The sequence below is a fragment of the Equus asinus genome, chromosome 1 (genome assembly GCF_041296235.1).
Source record: "Equus asinus isolate D_3611 breed Donkey chromosome 1, EquAss-T2T_v2, whole genome shotgun sequence".
In the NCBI taxonomy this organism is placed as follows: Eukaryota; Metazoa; Chordata; class Mammalia; order Perissodactyla; family Equidae; genus Equus; species Equus asinus.
Genome location: NC_091790.1, coordinates 147,474,136 through 147,491,439, shown reverse-complemented (window position 1 = coordinate 147,491,439; position 17,304 = coordinate 147,474,136). Strand labels below are relative to the sequence as shown.

Below are 17,304 nucleotides of genomic sequence, written 5' to 3'. Positions count from 1 at the left end.
GAAAAAGGGTTAGTAATGTTGAAAATTTTTAAAGTCATACATCTATAAAGACACTTCATTCATAACTTTGAATTCAAAGATGAAAACTCCACAGATGTTTTTGAGAAACATAACATCTATTTTCACTTTATGCTAATTATGGTTTACACAGTTTTGACCAGATGGATTTGTGTGTACGGTAGCTAATTCCTGCCAAATGTCTTCAGATGTATTCTCTGAATTGTAGGTAAGTTTTGAGACCTCTGTGTGATCTCTAATCTCCTTACTATTTATGGTTTTCAAATGTTATTGTGATAGCTCAAATGTGGTATGGATGAACAATAGGATATTCTAGAGGAGTATAGTTGAAAGGAAACATCTTTCTTGAGCAGTTTAAACTTTTAGAAGTGAATGAATTCATCTGTGGAAAACTGAAGAAGTGGTTGCAAAGAAGATTCTGCATTTATTGTCTAAATTAACTTAGTACATTTTTGTTACTAAAATTGTAAGGGTCCTTTGCCCCAATTGAGTAGCAAAATAGTGAGATACCTGATTTTTCAGGTTTCAGAGTTCAGATGAATTATTTAAAAACTTTGTTGTAATGTTTATTTTGTGTTTAGTTTCTTTAAAAAAACATAATTGTAGTATGGTTAATATATTCTCTTGTTTAAAAATTAGTATCAGAAGATATTTAATGATTGAGCAAAATATACATTCTTTTCAAATAAGGCATTGCTATCACATCAGCATTCACATAAACTTTCTATTTATATTGTTTTTCCTTAGTTGAGCATTTAATATGTATTTTAAAATTAACATAAAATAATATTTAATTTAAAGTCTAAATAGTAATGAATGTTTATAAGACCACATCTTAAACATAGCTTTGATTACATTTTCTCTTGAATAGGATTTAAAAATCAACACAGAGGGGCCAGCCTCTTGGTATAGTGCTTAAGTTCACATGCTCTGCGTCAACAGTGAGTTCATGGGTTCGCATCCTAGGTGCAGACCTACACACTGCTCATCCAGCCGTGCTGTGGTGGTGTCCCACATGCAAAATGGAGGAAGATTGGCACAAATGTTAGCTCAGGGCGAATCTTCCTCAAGCAAAAAGTAGAAGACTGGCATCAGATCTTAGCTTGGGGCCAATCTTCCTCACCAAAAATAAATAAATAATAAAAATAAATACAAAGAATACAGGACTTCCAAGTAATTGGTGCAGTGTCTGGAAATTATCTCTCTTAAGACTTTTGTTTGTTTATCTGTATATGGATCCTAGTATTTGGGTAATATATAGAATACACTGGAAATAAAATCAGTAAGTCTTAATTTCTTTTGAGTTGACGTTTGTCAAATTGTGTTCTTGCAAAATTCTAGGAAAAAAAAATATCATTACCTAATATCTTTCTGGTGTTTTCATTTCAGAAGGACCATCAGTACATTTGGCTTTAATTTCTACTCTAGTTCAGTTTGTGTTTATTTTTTTCTCTGGCTTTAGTAGGAAATAGAGATATTTTGGAGCAATTCAGGTTTGATCTCTGTTTAAGTTCATTGTACAGTAAACAATAGTCATCTCTTAACAAAGAAAGTACTGAGTTATAGAGTATATTTAACAAAGAATTGGTTTTATTTTTCTCCAAATAATTTAGTAAAGCTTTCTGTATGTTTTATGTGTTTCCCTTAAAACAAACTGTTACTGTTGTGGTTGTTATAGATGTGTTAAATAGCCAGTTAACTGGTATTTTATGAACCTCATCAATGTCAGAGAAATAATGTTTAGGTAAAAATATACTCCTCCATTTATAGGCAGGGTATGATTTGTTAGAGATACAAAATAGAGACATCCGTTCCAGGAGAATTTTAGGAAATCAACCCAGAAATCTAAATTTGCCTGAAAATTTACACAATGGAGTAAATGGTAATATGTACATTTTTAATTATTTGAAAGTGATTAAGTTTCAAATCGCCACAAAAAATGCTATTTCATGTTTAAAATATCTCAGGTTTCTTCCTTGGCAAGGTAGAATTTAGCAAACAGCTTTACCCATCAATTACAAAATGACTTAGCTTTTCTAACTTTTTCGTTCAACTTTTTAGTGCTTTAGTGTACATAATTACACTGCCGCTGTGAATAGGCATAGAATGAGATAGTATAGCTCAGTGAGTGTTTTCTATTTCAGTATTTGTAACAATAAATACGTGTTTGGGAATCAAAATAAATTTCAGCTATTTCAGAGATTTTATTTCTCTTGTGGGTAATTTTTCAGGTATTTTAAAGCTCTCATTTTATTTGCAAGTTTATCTAAAGGTTAAATGATTTTAGAAGTATGGGATGTTGCTAGCTAGTTCTAATGGAAATTGTCCACTGCTCAAGGTGATAATTGTTTTTCTTTGCTCATCAGGTCATTTATTAATAAATATAGTAGGCAGATTCAAACCAACAGAGAGAGAGATGTACAAAGGTTTAAGAACAATCCACTTACTTTGTAATTTGAGGAGTAGCAGTATGAGGAGATGCCACATGCACACAAATACCTCTTCTGATGCTATTCTCTCTCCTTTAAGATTAGATGCCTGATTTGCTCATATGTAGAGACATTTTTAATAAGGCCTCTTAAAACACAGACGTAATGGAGAAGAGCAGCAGAATGACTCATCAGTTCCCACTGGCGTTTTAGTATTGATTAGTGGCTCAGATTAGCCACCTGCCAATTGATGAGCTTTTTAGAAATGAGTGGAGGAAATGTACAGGACAGAGTTCAGGCATCAGAGTTGAGGACCCTGGAAAGTCAAGGAAATAACCTGAAGACAAGGGCCACTAATGATGTGTTAGCAGGAGGAGGGCTTGACACCAAGAGTCAACTTCCTCTGTTTCATATTTTGAATACAGCTGTTAAAATCATGGGACTTGCCCAGACCTAGGATAAAACAAGTGTTCGCTGAGTTTGTACATATCCAGAAACATCACATCTACAGATTAGAGAAGAGTATTGCAAAAAACCCGCTATGGTTGCCATTTATTCTTACACTAGCCTACGTAGTAATTCTCCTGTCTTCAATGAGTAGTTGATTGAGAAATATGTCAATGAATAGTTATCTCAAATGATACACTTAATGTGATCAACTATGGAGTACTAAAATGAACAGCTTAATACAAAAAATCGAGAGAAAGGTTGGCCAAGAAAAAATTTAAAATGGAATGACTATCATAATCAAATGGTTATATACTGATTCCATGTTAAATCATTTTCTAGCTTAAAATTATATATGAAATATATATTTAGATCTATTATATTTATTTGTACATACACACACATACATTTGAAAATATAAAAGCAAGCCTGTTTTTTTCTACTTAAGTGCTTTCTGATGGAACAAGGTGAATATATCAGTCATGCATATGTTGAAAAGGACATATTCATTGTATTTAAATACTATGATCCTGTGCCAATCTGGATTTCATTATATATAAAAACTTTGAGTTATGCGTAAAATATTGATTGTGAAAAGGTCTCAGAAACCTAGCAGTTATTGACTCAAAAATCACCAGGCATGTGCAGATGATTACTAGAGTAGAGGAAATGAATTCACTATTGATGCTCATATTCACTAAGCTGACGTCCCAGGATGTGCAGTTAAATTTTCTAGGGGGCACTAAGTAAACGAAAAACATCATCCCAGCACTGATATTTAGTAGTTTTGTGATTTCTTGGTAAACCACCTAAATTCTGAGTTTCCATTGCCTCATCAGCAAACTGGATACCATGCTCCAAGGTTTGCCACGAGAATTAAACATCATAATCTAGTAAAGGCACCTAGGACAATGCCTTGCCTAAGCAAGGGTCTCACTGTGTATTAATATTGAATCTGAGTCTGACCTCTATGCTTTGTCAGCTTTTCTCTCCCATCTCTTTGGAGGAATAATACATAGGGGCCTGGAAAATAAACAAACAAACAGAGAAACAAAATAAAGCTGCAAATTGCAAAACATCGTATTTTTTGTTAAAAAGCTAAACACATTTTAGATACTTGGAAAAGAAAAGATCCTTGTGTTTTAGTTAGGAATGGGTCCTTAAGGAAATAGGACTTGAATTATGGTTTCAAAAGCGAAAAGATTTAGTTGTGAAGTGGTGGATTAGCAACAAAGACATGAACTGAATTGTAATCTTTTTTACTCTCTTGTTACATCAGAAGTTCTTAATATTTCTAGGATCACAGATGAAAGTATGGGTAGTCTAGTGGGTGGGGGTGGGGAAGAGGAGAATTATGACATACTCACAAAATTTTACATGCAGTTTTAGAGGTTTCACTGAAATCATCTTCCCCAGCCTTCACCTATGGAAATAATTTTTGTGATCCTAGACACCAGATTCAAAAGCAAAAAATACTTCTATTGCCAAATATATTCAGATTCCAGTACTTTACACAACACAAGGTGCTATTAGTTGCTCAATGAATATTATGGATCCAAATTAAACTGTTTATCTAGATATTATAGATTTATCATCTCTGTCCCACTTTAAAGTTGTCTTCTCGGCTGTCCCTCTGTCAACTTTAAACCATCTTCATAGAGAAATTTAATTCATTGTGCAATCTAAGGGCTTTCACAAATACTCCAAAATCTTGGTATTATTTTACTTGGCACCATTGTGAGAAAACCCATGAGGTCATTTTTCTTGAATTACCTTCAAAAGAAACAAAATCAAAATCAGTCTTTAAATATATTGTGTTTGATTTCTGAGGCAACTCCAAAAATGTTAATATTATACTTGACTTCTGCTTCAATATAACTGTTGATTTTATTTTTAGTATTTTTTTCATATTGGGGATGTTATAGGCCGAAAGGAATGCATGGATTTGAAGAAAATGATCAGATTGGCAAATGTGAAGGATAATGGTCCGATAGAAAGAACCAGAAGGTTCATATGAAACTGAACACTCTACTCATAAAATCTAAATATCAATGTTTAGGAGAGGTTTTTTTTTGTTGTTTCTTTCATATTCAAGCTTTAATATCAAAATCACCACAGTTCAAGGTATTTTCTGTGAATTAATGTCTGGCCTCAGTTAATGGCCCTAGCTTCACCTCAGTCTATCACCCCAGAATGTTCTCCATGACTCCAACTTATTACTTAAATGTGCTCTTTTATATATATTTATGAATCTTTCAGGAATATTGATCTTCTTCCTGGGGAGAGGCAACTGGTAATATTTTGATAGTTTAGAGAGGAAGTTTACACCATAAAAAAAATATGGAGAAACTCTTGTTTAGCGATCTCAATAACCTCAGCTGTTTGGGCATTGCTCTTTTACAACATCATACTAATAACACCTAAAATGGAGATCATAAAAGCAATCCTATAGCTTAATTTTAATGCACAGGTAAGCGTCAGGAGAAGGGTTGGCTTAGGAAAGCTCTGATGGTTAAAAACTGTGATTAGTACCTGGATTTTACCTCAGGAGAATTAGAAGATATGTGCGTTGTGGCATTGTGATATTTGGATTATGCATAATTAAAAATTCTGCAACCTTGAATTCCTTTGAGGATGACTGGATAATGCTTTTTGCTAGGATCATTAGAAATCAAGGGTTTTATTTGGTTAATTTTTGTTGATTTAATGGCAATGCGTGGTGTTACTTGAAACCAAATGAGTAAACTCAATGAACTCTTATGGCTGCTTATTATGATTTACTTATGTCTTCAATTTTAAAGAGGATTTTACAGTTACCTTTTTATACCTTTTAAGATCAAAAGACAGAAGGTGAGTCAGCAGTAGTGTTTAGAACTTAATTCATATTGAGTGAAGTTCATAATATGCTAGATCACATTGCCTCAGAGAGGAATTATTCCTTAATAAGCTTTTCATTTCCCCTTTTCCAAAGGCTTCTTAAACTATATAAACAATGAGATCATTTAATACAGTACATTCAACATGCAGTATGCCCAAATGCAAGAAGAAAGTTCTGTTTCATTCAATATCTAACTTACATAACCACATCCCTAGAAATGACCTAGATTTGTGGGTATAGAAAAAAAAGACACAGAAACAAAACTTTTTACTCCCACTCCTGTTTCACATAACGTGATTTAAGCTGAGTTGGCTAAATTCTATCAGTAAACAACTGCTAGAATCAATTTGAATAGATTAACTGCCTGAAATATTTATGTTCATTTTCCTCTAGAAAGATATATTTAACTCAGTTGAACAAAAGTATTGATTCAATTTTAATTATTTTTCCTCTTTGTGTTTTATTTCTTCAGATTTTTTTTTCCATCTGTACTGCTTTCTGGGGAGTACGAAGCATAAAACAACTTGCCTCTGGCCCTTGGAAATAACAAGTTTGTACACAATTCTCTTACTTTAATCAGTTATCCACAATGTCAATATATTACTACGGCCTATGGAAACATAATTATCTTACACAATGATTATATGAACTATTTCTTTAATGAAAGATAGATATGCTTATTTACTCTTGCTTGCTTTCCACGTTTATTATTTTCTGATAAATTAAATTCAGCTGCACTTACTCCGCTTTATTTCTAGGGTTTAAAACATATGATTTCAAATATAATGATGTTATATCCACTGGTTGCATCTAAGCCAATGGATACAAGAAAAGGAAGGGAGAAAACTTAAAAACAGGGAAAAGAATGAAGATTTCACTTGCGCTGATTTGACAGCAACGTTTTCTTTGCTATTGACTAAAATTGTGCTTAGATATATATTTGTTGTCATAAAGTGTATTACGTTAGTTATCTGCCTAAGGCTGTATTTTCCTATGAAAACTACACAACCTAAGGAGCTACATTACAGAAAAAGACATCACTGAAATGAAAATGAATTGAATTTGTCAGAATTCATTTATTCAACAGATTAATTTATGATACATATGTCTAATAAATTTGGCCAATTTGTTTTAGCAGATTGAGGAGCAAGTAGTAATTCCGTTTTATTTTAAATTGCCACAACGGTGTTAATAAAACTCTCTAAATAAAATTGCCCCAGGCATTGTGTGTACGTTATTCTTTGTAACTGTAAAAATCTGCCAAGTGTTTCATTAGGAGGGAACTGACAGGGATAAGCAGGGCAAGGTTCAAAGTAGGAGGACCGAAAACAGTTGGAGTTTTTTTCTTCCCTTCTTCCAATATTAGATTTAAAGTCACAATTTAAGTAACGAAAGTTATAAGCACTAAAACAATAAATGGTGTTCTTCATCACTTTGCCTATATTTATCACTGGGTTAGACTGATCAGTTCATTAACCTTATTTTAGAAATATGTTATTTAACCTTTGAACAGGGAAAGTTTTGTGAAACTACTGAAAGAATCAGACTGCGGGGGTCTATGTGGACTCATAATGCAGAGTCCACATCTGCTTTTTCACACTGGAAAACCAGAGGAAGATTGAATTTTCCATGATGGAAAAATTAGCAAATTATATCCCAAGCGTCAGAAGTAGGGTCTTGCCGTTGCTTGATTTGTCTTTTTATACGTCTTAATTTAACAAAGAGTTGGAGCAAATACTTAAGCCCATAACAAATATTACACCCTACTTTCATCTCTTACCAAGAGTTCTAGGTAGACTTTGTGTATATAGAATCATGTTAAAGTAGGGAGCCCTCTGCTGGCTTGAAACTGCCATATTTAGAGCATAAAAATTCTAAATACCCATATTCTACATCCTAAAGACTCTTCAGTCTACAGGTTACATCCTTTAAGAATGGCAAAGAAAAGACAGGTTGCACAAATCTTTAGGTAAGTTTTTAGTACATCAGAAGAGTTTAATGGTTTCCCCATGAGTCATATATAAATATGTATACATGCTTGAGCGTATGTGAATCAATAGGAATGGGCTAAAAATGAGTTTAATAATGGAAATAAAGAATTCAAAAATGATAACAGATGGTTTTATGGTGAAGTTTAATTTTCTTTAAGTAAATTCAAATTTGTCCATCTCTCTTTTCTCTCTCAGCTACCCCTACTATGATCATAAATGATTTTCTTTTAGAAATGCAGACATTTTCAAGCTACAAATTTCCAAGCCATTGAAAGTGGAAGTGATGCCCAGATAGGAAGCATTCTCACGGCCTGTGTGTGTTAACTGGGGTGCTTTAGTTTTCACCTTCAACCTTGCTGATTTTCCAGTCCAGGTTTCTCTTGCGGAGCGCTAATACATGATGACAGATCTTATTACTGTTATTAATGTTTTAAATTGATCTTGAGCAATGCCATGTAATTTATGCTTACTCTTGACTGGAAGCACTTTGACTCTCTCATTCTCTCAAGAGGAACAGCACTAAAAATAGATAGGACTCATCAATTACTCACCACTTCTAAAGCAGAGATGCAAACTGACTTTGCAAAAAATTATGAAGATTCTCAGATTTGCTAATCTACCATAAGGAAGGATAGAGAGAGGGAAGGCACTTTTGTTTATTGAGTAGTACTCAATTAGCATTATTTCATTTGCCTCTAAAGTCTCTAAAATCTCTCTAAAGATTTTAAGTCTCTAAAGTCCTGGGAATTAAGTGTTGTTAATTAAGTGTTCTTTTACAGACAAGAATTCTGAGAGGTTAAAAAGCTTGCTCAGGCCTATGACACATAATCAGTGGCCAAAAGAAAATTTAAAACCTCTGAAGGCCAACATCAAAGTCCATGATGTTTGTCCCTTCCATGAGGTCAGAAGTCCGAGGCAAATCTTTAGAAGTCTAGGCTCAGCGGTTTAAGTTCAGAGCAATTCCTATTCAATTTGATGCTCTAAGGTGCACAAGAAAAGTTCAGAGGATAAGTAGTTAGGATGCATTGGTTGACTAGGTGAATGACTACAGAACTTCTAATCTTTCTGAGACTGGTAAGTTTTTTTATAGGGTTGCTGTTTGTCTAAAAGAAGCCCATACCTGTACTTGATTTAATTTGATAGAATTGCCCATTACTTTAGTCTAATTGTGTCATTTGCTTCCCCTTCATCTTGTTCTTTCTAATTATTTTTGTTAAGCTTAATCTAATCGTATCATGGCCATGATATTCAGCAAAATGTGGATCTGTAATTGTGTATCTGAAAATCAGGTAGTCACCGAAGTATATGAACTCTCAGTATATTTAACATTGCCAGCTTGCATCATTGTTTATTAGAGGTTCTCAAATTTCACTCTACTGGTGAGGTATAATTCAAACATTCAGTGTGGAATCTGCAATAGAACCATTGAGTGGAATTCTTTATGGTATGGTTTGCATTATGGTGTATAGTAATGTGACTTATTAGGGACAGCAACAGTAGTTAGAAAATGAGCTCCCTTTTTTATGCCTACTCTTCTATTTCTTCATATTCATAGCTTCCAGAATCCCAAGGAAAGATAGAAAACACAGAGGCTAGTCTGGCTTTCAGAATCTTAAAGCATTTTTGCTGTCAGGATTGTTAGCAGCAGTATGGAAGCAGCCTGGGCTCTACTTAATCCTGCCTCAATGAAAGGAAAACTGAACAGACAATATTCTATTGTTAGAATATTTTTTCAAATCTCGCTCCAGTCTGCCGCCATTCCTTCTCTGTAGCGTAGCAAATTAAACTCTCCCATCCCCGAAGACTCAATTAGAAAAAATTGTTAGCAAAAGATGCAAATAAGCAAGAACTGATGATATTCTTGTGTCTTTTTTTTGGAATTCCACAGCTCTAACACCTCTTTAGCCAGAATTTCAACCATTCCAGACACCCCAATATCTGTCAATCATAAATTCATTTTGGGGGTATGTTCTCCCTTTTAGCACCAATAAATCCAAAATTCTAACTTGCAGAGATTTACATTACAGAAACAGGAAGAAGCAGTCTTTGTCTTTATGCATCAGGATTATCTGAGGATCTTGTTAAAAATGCAAATTCCTGGTAGGAACATTGGAATTCTGATTTAGTGAGATTCAAGTGGTGCCAAAGAATCTGTATTCTTTAAAGTTCTGCCAGTGATAAGGTACAGAGGCCATAACCAATCTAGAGTGAAAGAAAGCTTCTCTAGACCCTCCCCTCGAGTTTCAGAAATACACAAAAAAAGATGCACGATTTAAGGGAAGAGTGTTTCTTTAGCGAAGATTTTAATTAAAAGAAAGAGGTGATACTGATTTAAATAAACCTGGTTATTTAGATATGCCACCAAAGGAAAAGTATCAGTTTGGCATGAGATTATTTTGTATATATTTACAAACCTGACAAAAGTCTGAAAGTTTAAAAACTAGGTAAGCATCAGTGAGATGGGGAGTGAAGGAATCAAAAAATATTGTTGCCATGGGCCCTGTTTATGTTTGCCTCTGATATTTCATTTTTAATAAAGTATTATTAATAGCAGTGTTAAGATATCCTGGAGTAGGTTTGGTAGACATCTATTTTATGCTTTCAGCTCTGCTAAGTTCTCTTGTAATAATGTGAGAGACGCATGTGCAGTGAAGAGAGTTCTCAATTTAACACCAAGTTAGATATGAAAGATGTCCATATATAAGTGTTTCTGTTCTCTCTGCTCGGCCCTATCCAGACAAAATGAAAATAACCTCTCCCTTTCAGAAACAGTACACAGCAGACATTTTACTTTGCTGGTAAAATGATGTGTGCCAGGACAATCAGTGTCTAAGGACAGCTAATTCCTTCTGGGCAGATGTTGGGAGACCATCTAACAGTGGTATCTGGCAGCCACATGGCACACTAAGAAGCCTTACCCTGGCCTATGCAATAGTCTGCAAGAACAAAATCATCAGGCTACTAATTTGCATCCATAAGTCAAAAAAAAAATGTGGATTTTATGATAAATTAGGTGTTGGATTTTTCCAAGAAAATTCATGCTAAATATATAACTTGCATAAAATGTTTATCAACCTATGCTATTCACAGGGTGGGGAGAAGATTATTGAGATCACTGATTATATGAAAATCAGAATAAATAAATGTGTTGAAGAAGCAGCAGCATCTATTTCAAAAGACTGTACTGGTTATAAGAAGACTGTGCTCACATGTGACAATTGAACACCTGCAACTGTAGAAGTTATATGCACTTCCTGAAACTTGACTTTATCTGGATTAAAAGAGTCTCATAAGTTCATTTCACTTGTTGAAGCTTTACAAGTTTTCTTGTGCACAAACAGAAAGTGAAGCAATAACTGTTAATGGGTTGGCTTCATTAGCTGAAGGCCTTTGCAATCAGTTAAACAAAACCAGTTTTATCTCTGTGTCATCTGATGCTCCCAATGGAAAAATCAGCTAATACCAAGAATAGACCAATATTTTCATCCAATTCATACAATCAAAGCAAGCAATTTTTAATAATCCATCCCACCAACTGTGAAGCATCTGATACTACAGAGTCAATTAAAAAGTTTAATATTAAAGATAAAATTATTTTTGTTTTGTGGTGATACTATGAATAAAAATTTTGGTGGAGTACATTGTAGTGATAAATATGTTCTTTCTAGATTAAGAAACTGATGGCAGAGAAACTGCTTGAAATTGTTTGTGTTAGACATATAATTAATAATAGTGTTCAAAGAGGTATATTGTTAGAATTTAAAAAATATTTTACCTATATAGTTATTGTAAATTATCTACAAAATTGTTGTGAAGATGATGTTCAAGACAAAAGGATACATCAACATGACAGTATGCTTTGCTACCAGACATCTGATTAGAAATGTGTGAGCCTTTGAAGAACAATTGTGTGAACCAGCCTGTGCCCTCCAATAGTATTAAAGTATTTTGTAAAGTCAGCTAAACTTGTTTGCATTTTGTCCAACACTAGTTTGAAATCCTTAGGCAAATATCAATGATTACAGTCACAAAACTCCAGCTATTGGTGCAGTTAGCAAATCTCACTTATTGAAAACTGAGCTTGCAAACAGGAAGGTATTGACATTTATTTCCATAAAAGTATGGAAGAACTGAACAAATTCAATTTTAAGAGTTCAAACATCATATGACATTTAATTTTGAAATCCTATGATTAAGCTCGAGAATATATGTATTTCTGGGGATTAAAAAAAACTATTGATGAAGCACCATTTTAAAAATAAACTTACACTGTGCACCAAAAAGGAACAAAGTTTTGAAAGTCTACAATTTTGCAGCATATAAATTTGATTAAACAATAAAAATAATAAATAAAGGCAAATTACTTGATGAGTTTTGTTTGGTAAAATATGTTTCCAGTAAGTTATTCTTAATGAAGCAAAAATTCAAGATGTACTAGAATTATTGGACTTAAATATTTACAGTTTCCCATGAGAAAAAAATTAGAACAGAAAATATCATCTATTTGCTGTATTGAATTCTGAGCTTACTAGACACCTCATAAAGAGTATTTTCACAATTAAAAGTGTTGTACAGACAAGAGTCAATTACAATTCTCAACACTTTTGAATGTATTAACCATAAGATGAAACTCTGAGTAAGAATACAGGCAATTTTATGAAAGTTCAAAATAATGAGACTATATTGGGGGAAAAAATCTTCAAAAAAAATATCAGTGACATACTATTAGAGATAGAAGTAGTTAAGAAGATGATTAAAGTAGTTCATATGTACCAAGAATAATTATTCTATTTATGTTATTTTTAATATTCTAGAATCTAGATAATCAGTATGGAGGTATGTTTTGTTTTATTTGCTTTGATCACATGGTTTTTTAAAAAAATTATTTTATTGAGGTCACATTGGTTTACAACATTGTGTAAATTTCAGGTGTACATTATTATATTTCAGCTTCTGTATAGACTGCACTGTGTTCACCACCAAAAGTCTAGTTTCCATCTGTTACCATACATGTGCCCCTTTTCTCCTTTGGTCCTCCCACCACTTCCTTCCCCTCTGGTAACCACTAATATATTCTTCTTATCAATGTGTTTATTTATCTTTCACATATGTGTGAAATCATATATTTGTCTTTCTCTGCCTGACTTATTTCACTTGGCATAATACCCTCACAGTCCATCCATGTTGTTGCAAATGGCATAATTTTGTTTCTTTATGGCTGTGTAGTATTCCATTATATATATATATATTCTTTAAAGAATTCATACATTCATATATTCATACATTATATATATATATGTATATATATATATAATATATATATATACACACCACATCTTCTTCATGCATTCCTCTGTTGATGGGAACTTGAGTTGCTTCCAAATCTTGGCTATTGCGAATAAGGCTGTGAGGAGCAAAGGGGTGCATATATCTTTTTGAATTAGTGCTTTCATGTTCTTTGGATAAATAGCAAGAAGTGGTATAGGTCGATCATATGGTATTTCTATTTTTAATTTTTTGAGAAATCACCATACTCTTTTCCATAGAGGCTGCACCAGTTTGCATTCCCACCAACAATGTATGAGGATTCCCTTTTCTCCACATCCTGTCCAAATCTTGTTAGTTCTTATCTTGTTAATTATAGCCAATCTGATGGGTTTGAGGTGGTATCTCATTATAGTTTTGATTTTGAATTTCCTTAATAATTAGTGATGTGAACATATTTTCTTGTGCCTGTTGGCCATCTGTATATCTTCTTTGGAAAAATGTTCACGTCCTCTGCCTATTTTTTCATAGGGTTGTTCATTGCTTGTTGTTGAGTTCTATGAGTTCTTTATGCATTTTGGAAATTAACCCCTTATCAGATGTATGATTTACAAATATTTTCTCCCAATTGGTGGGTTGTGTTTTCGTTTGGTTGATGGCTTCCTTTGCCATGCAGAAGTTTTTTAGTTTGATGTAGTCCCATTTGTTTATTTCTTGTTTCCCTGATTTTGTTATTTTTATTTTTTGCAAGAATCTCTTTCTGGAAATAGTTTTGAATATACTATTGTATAAATCTGCCAATATAATGAAACACATTTTGGGTTAATAAATAAGGGTGTGTGCATGTGTGTGTGTGTGTGTGCATCTGCATATTTGTGTGCGTGTGTGAATGAGAAAGATAGAAATCGATTTTATTTGGTCAATAATTTAGACAGTTAATCTCCCAATAAACCCCATGTAATCCGTTCATAAATATCTTGAAGACAGGAAATTCTTCCACATCCTTTAATATTAATGGGATATGTCCTATGTCAAAGTGCTGGAAGTAGAGTTAAGCACTTTTTGTATCTTAAATTCCAAACATATTAACTTAGTAAATACAAGAATTAATGCATTAGTTCCTAAAAAACCCTTACTGAGTGATAAGAAAATCAATCTAACGTATTGAGATTCTTGAAGGATAGTGCTTTTGATCATTGATCAGCTTCAAGAGTCCATTCAATTTGATGAAGACTTATTTTGTTGTTCTTAGATATGAGATTTAATTATTCATACATGAAAAGATATCTGAGAAAAGCTCATGTTGAGTGGTCTGATGTTCAGTCTCATCTATGGTGTGTGACTCAGTCAGTATTTCTCAATTTATAGGCTGAGTTTTATCTGCATTAAAACCTCTTCTATTTCCAGGGTTTCATCTCAGTCTTAAGGAATCTGGAACTCAGGAGATGCAGAATCTATCTCCTGAGTTCCTCATGCCAATCTCCAGTTTCTCATGCCAATTTAGCCCCTACTAGCTGTGTCACCCTAAAGAGAGAGAAAGCAGCTGAACAATCTTTGGGACACAAGTCTCAGAACCCAATCTGGTCATTCAATATCTTGAATTCTTAATGGAAAAAATATGAGGACTGGACCAGATCATATCTACAGTCCCTTGTAACTCTGACCTTCCAATGAGCAGTTAATCCAAATTCTTCTATATTTTAAAATAAAAAAACTACATTTCTTTTAAAAGTATGATCCAATTTGCATTTGGATCAATAATGAACTAATGAAGTTTTATTTCAGAGTATGTTCATTAGAATCAAGTCAACTTAGAAAGAAGATAAAGGAAATATGAAGTTATAATACAAAAGTAAAATCTTCATCCATTTAAGAATCCTAGAACAATTTACAAATTCTAATTCTTATTTTTCAGACATGCTTCCCTTTCTAATGCCTATTGTCTTTTCTTGGCTCTCTGCATTTTATTCTATTCCTTTCATTTCTTCTCCCCCCTTTTTTTCTACTAAGGTTCAGTTAAAGCAGTTTTATATGAAGTATGGTCTACTTTACCTTCTGTGTGCTTGTTATGATCACCACATTTTGACTTACTAGTTGATAAATTACTTTATTGGTCTTCTTTTCACTCTTTTGGAGTAAAAAATCTCAAGTAGTCCCTTAATGAATATTTCCCCTGAAATTAAAAACAAACAACTATTCACTGCATATACAGTCATGCATGTACTGCATAACAATGTTTCAGTCAACAACGGACCACATACACAACAGTGGCCGCATAAGATTAATATCATATAGCCTAGGTGTATAGTAAGCTATACCATCTAAGTTTATGTAAGTGCATTCTATGATGTTCGCACAATGATGAAATCACCTAACAATGCATTTCTCAGAACATATCCTCATCCTAAAGTGACACATGACTATATAGTCCTTGGAAACTTTGAGTATAGGAACTACACAAATAACTCTGGAAATTCAGGTCATCTGATAAACGTGAGTGTGGTCAGCCTTGTGGAGCAGCAGGGAAAGTCCCAGAACACAAAAGGAAATTGCTCACTGTAACAGGAAAACATTAAGGTTTTAAATTTATTATTAAATGTTAATGGTAAACAACATTTATTTAAGGAACTATTATAGTTTTTCAGAAATGTAACCTATCAGCTTAAAAAACACAAGAGGAAATAGCTTTTACTGTCCTCACCTCTCCGTACTGGAATATATGAGAGACAAAGATCAAATATAAAAGTTGTCTTTATTTGGATATCTTGATAATTGAAATTCACTGCCACAACTCTGTATCCTCACGAGACCTCAGAGGGGCGTGGAAGGCAAGGAAGTGCCATAGTTGCTGCTGATATTAGAGAGGAGGCTACCCCTTAACATTTTACTGGCTGACAAATTCAGTCAGCAGCGATTGCAGCACAAAGTTGAGTTTCCTTCCAGTTGTCTAATGGAATAGAGGCTTTGTACATTTTACAAAATGAGATCTTATTTTCTTAGGTCATTGGGAATGAAAAAAAATTCCTAAAGAAATATCAAAATCAGTTGGCATCTTCTCTTTTTTAGGAGGTCTTGTAAACCCCTATTTGTAAGTATTTGTAATAATACAGATCAATTTCCTCATAGCAGTTCTTACTGCTCCCTGGATCACTCCCCTAATTCTTTGAAGACTTTCCTGGTGATTCACGTTCATTTTCTCCAATACTCCTTTTGTCACAATTCTCAGTAATTCAATATCCACATACATGATCTTACTAGTATCCTGGCATGTCAGTTCCTTGGTCTCCCCAGTGATTGTGTTGTCCACTTTACATCAGTCATGCTGTCATTACCAATACTTGTAATTCCACCAGTTTCAACTTCAAACATTTCACTCTCCGACCACTGCATCCTCTTTTTTCCAGCTCACTACCTCTGGTATTTCACGACATTTGCCCCATGGAGGCATTCCTACCACCTTTTCATTGTGTCTCCCTTCCTCATATTTCCCTACAGTCTTAGATGGTCAATTGCTCTTTTGGTCTAATTAAATCACAAAAAGAATTAAATTCTACTGTAGGTCTCCTCTGTGTCTGCACTCCTGTGGCTGAATGTGTATAGAGAAGCACGTAACTGTGAAACTGGTCTCACCTATTCATCATTACAAATCTCAAGTGAACTCTCAATCCTGTCCAGCAATCTTATGATACTTCCTAGTCCTATTCACTCTTCTGCATTCCTCGATGACTTGCATATTCCTCAATATTTCAATATGTCTTCAGTCTTGGTTAATAACCTTGTGTTTTATCTCACTGAAAACAAAAAAATAGAAACCATCAAAAAGAATTTCACCTAACACTACCACTCAAACACTTTCCTGTTAATGAGTTGCTCGTGCTCTTAAACAGGGCTGACCTCTGTGCTCGTGTCCCAGTTCCCACCCACCCTAGCCTACTCAGATGTAGCTTCAGTAATTCTCTACAGGATCTTTCCCGTCAACATACAAAAAATGCTACTATTTTCCCCCCACCTTTAAAAAAGCTTTGCTTCATCCCTCCTTTGCTTCCAGCTAGCCCTATTTATCTCCATTACTTTACTAAAATTTCCTTCAGAGTTGTTTATAATAATTGCTTCTAATTTCTCTCCTCTCATTCTTCGTTGGACATACTCTAATTGGGCTTTCCCTCCCTCACTGCTCCACTGAAACTGCTCTTACCAAAGTCAGCACAATGCCCTTGTTGTTAAGTCCAATGGCCAGTTCACGGCTGTTACTTTACTTGACTTGTCAGTAGCATTT

The 17,304-nt window shown here is 33.9% G+C and overlaps 1 protein-coding gene across 1 annotated transcript in view; it reads left to right on the top strand.

The window, feature by feature from the left end:
- Nucleotides 1-6,983, top strand: part of AGMO (alkylglycerol monooxygenase) — a 317,403-nt gene extending 310,420 nt beyond the window's left edge. Inside the window, exon 13 of the mRNA XM_014851828.3 lies at nucleotides 6,245-6,983. Coding sequence (XP_014707314.1) covers nucleotides 6,245-6,319 — 75 coding nt within the window. The 3' untranslated portion in view covers nucleotides 6,320-6,983. The remainder of the gene's footprint in view (nucleotides 1-6,244) is intronic.
- Nucleotides 6,984-17,304: the final 10,321 nt, after the last annotated feature.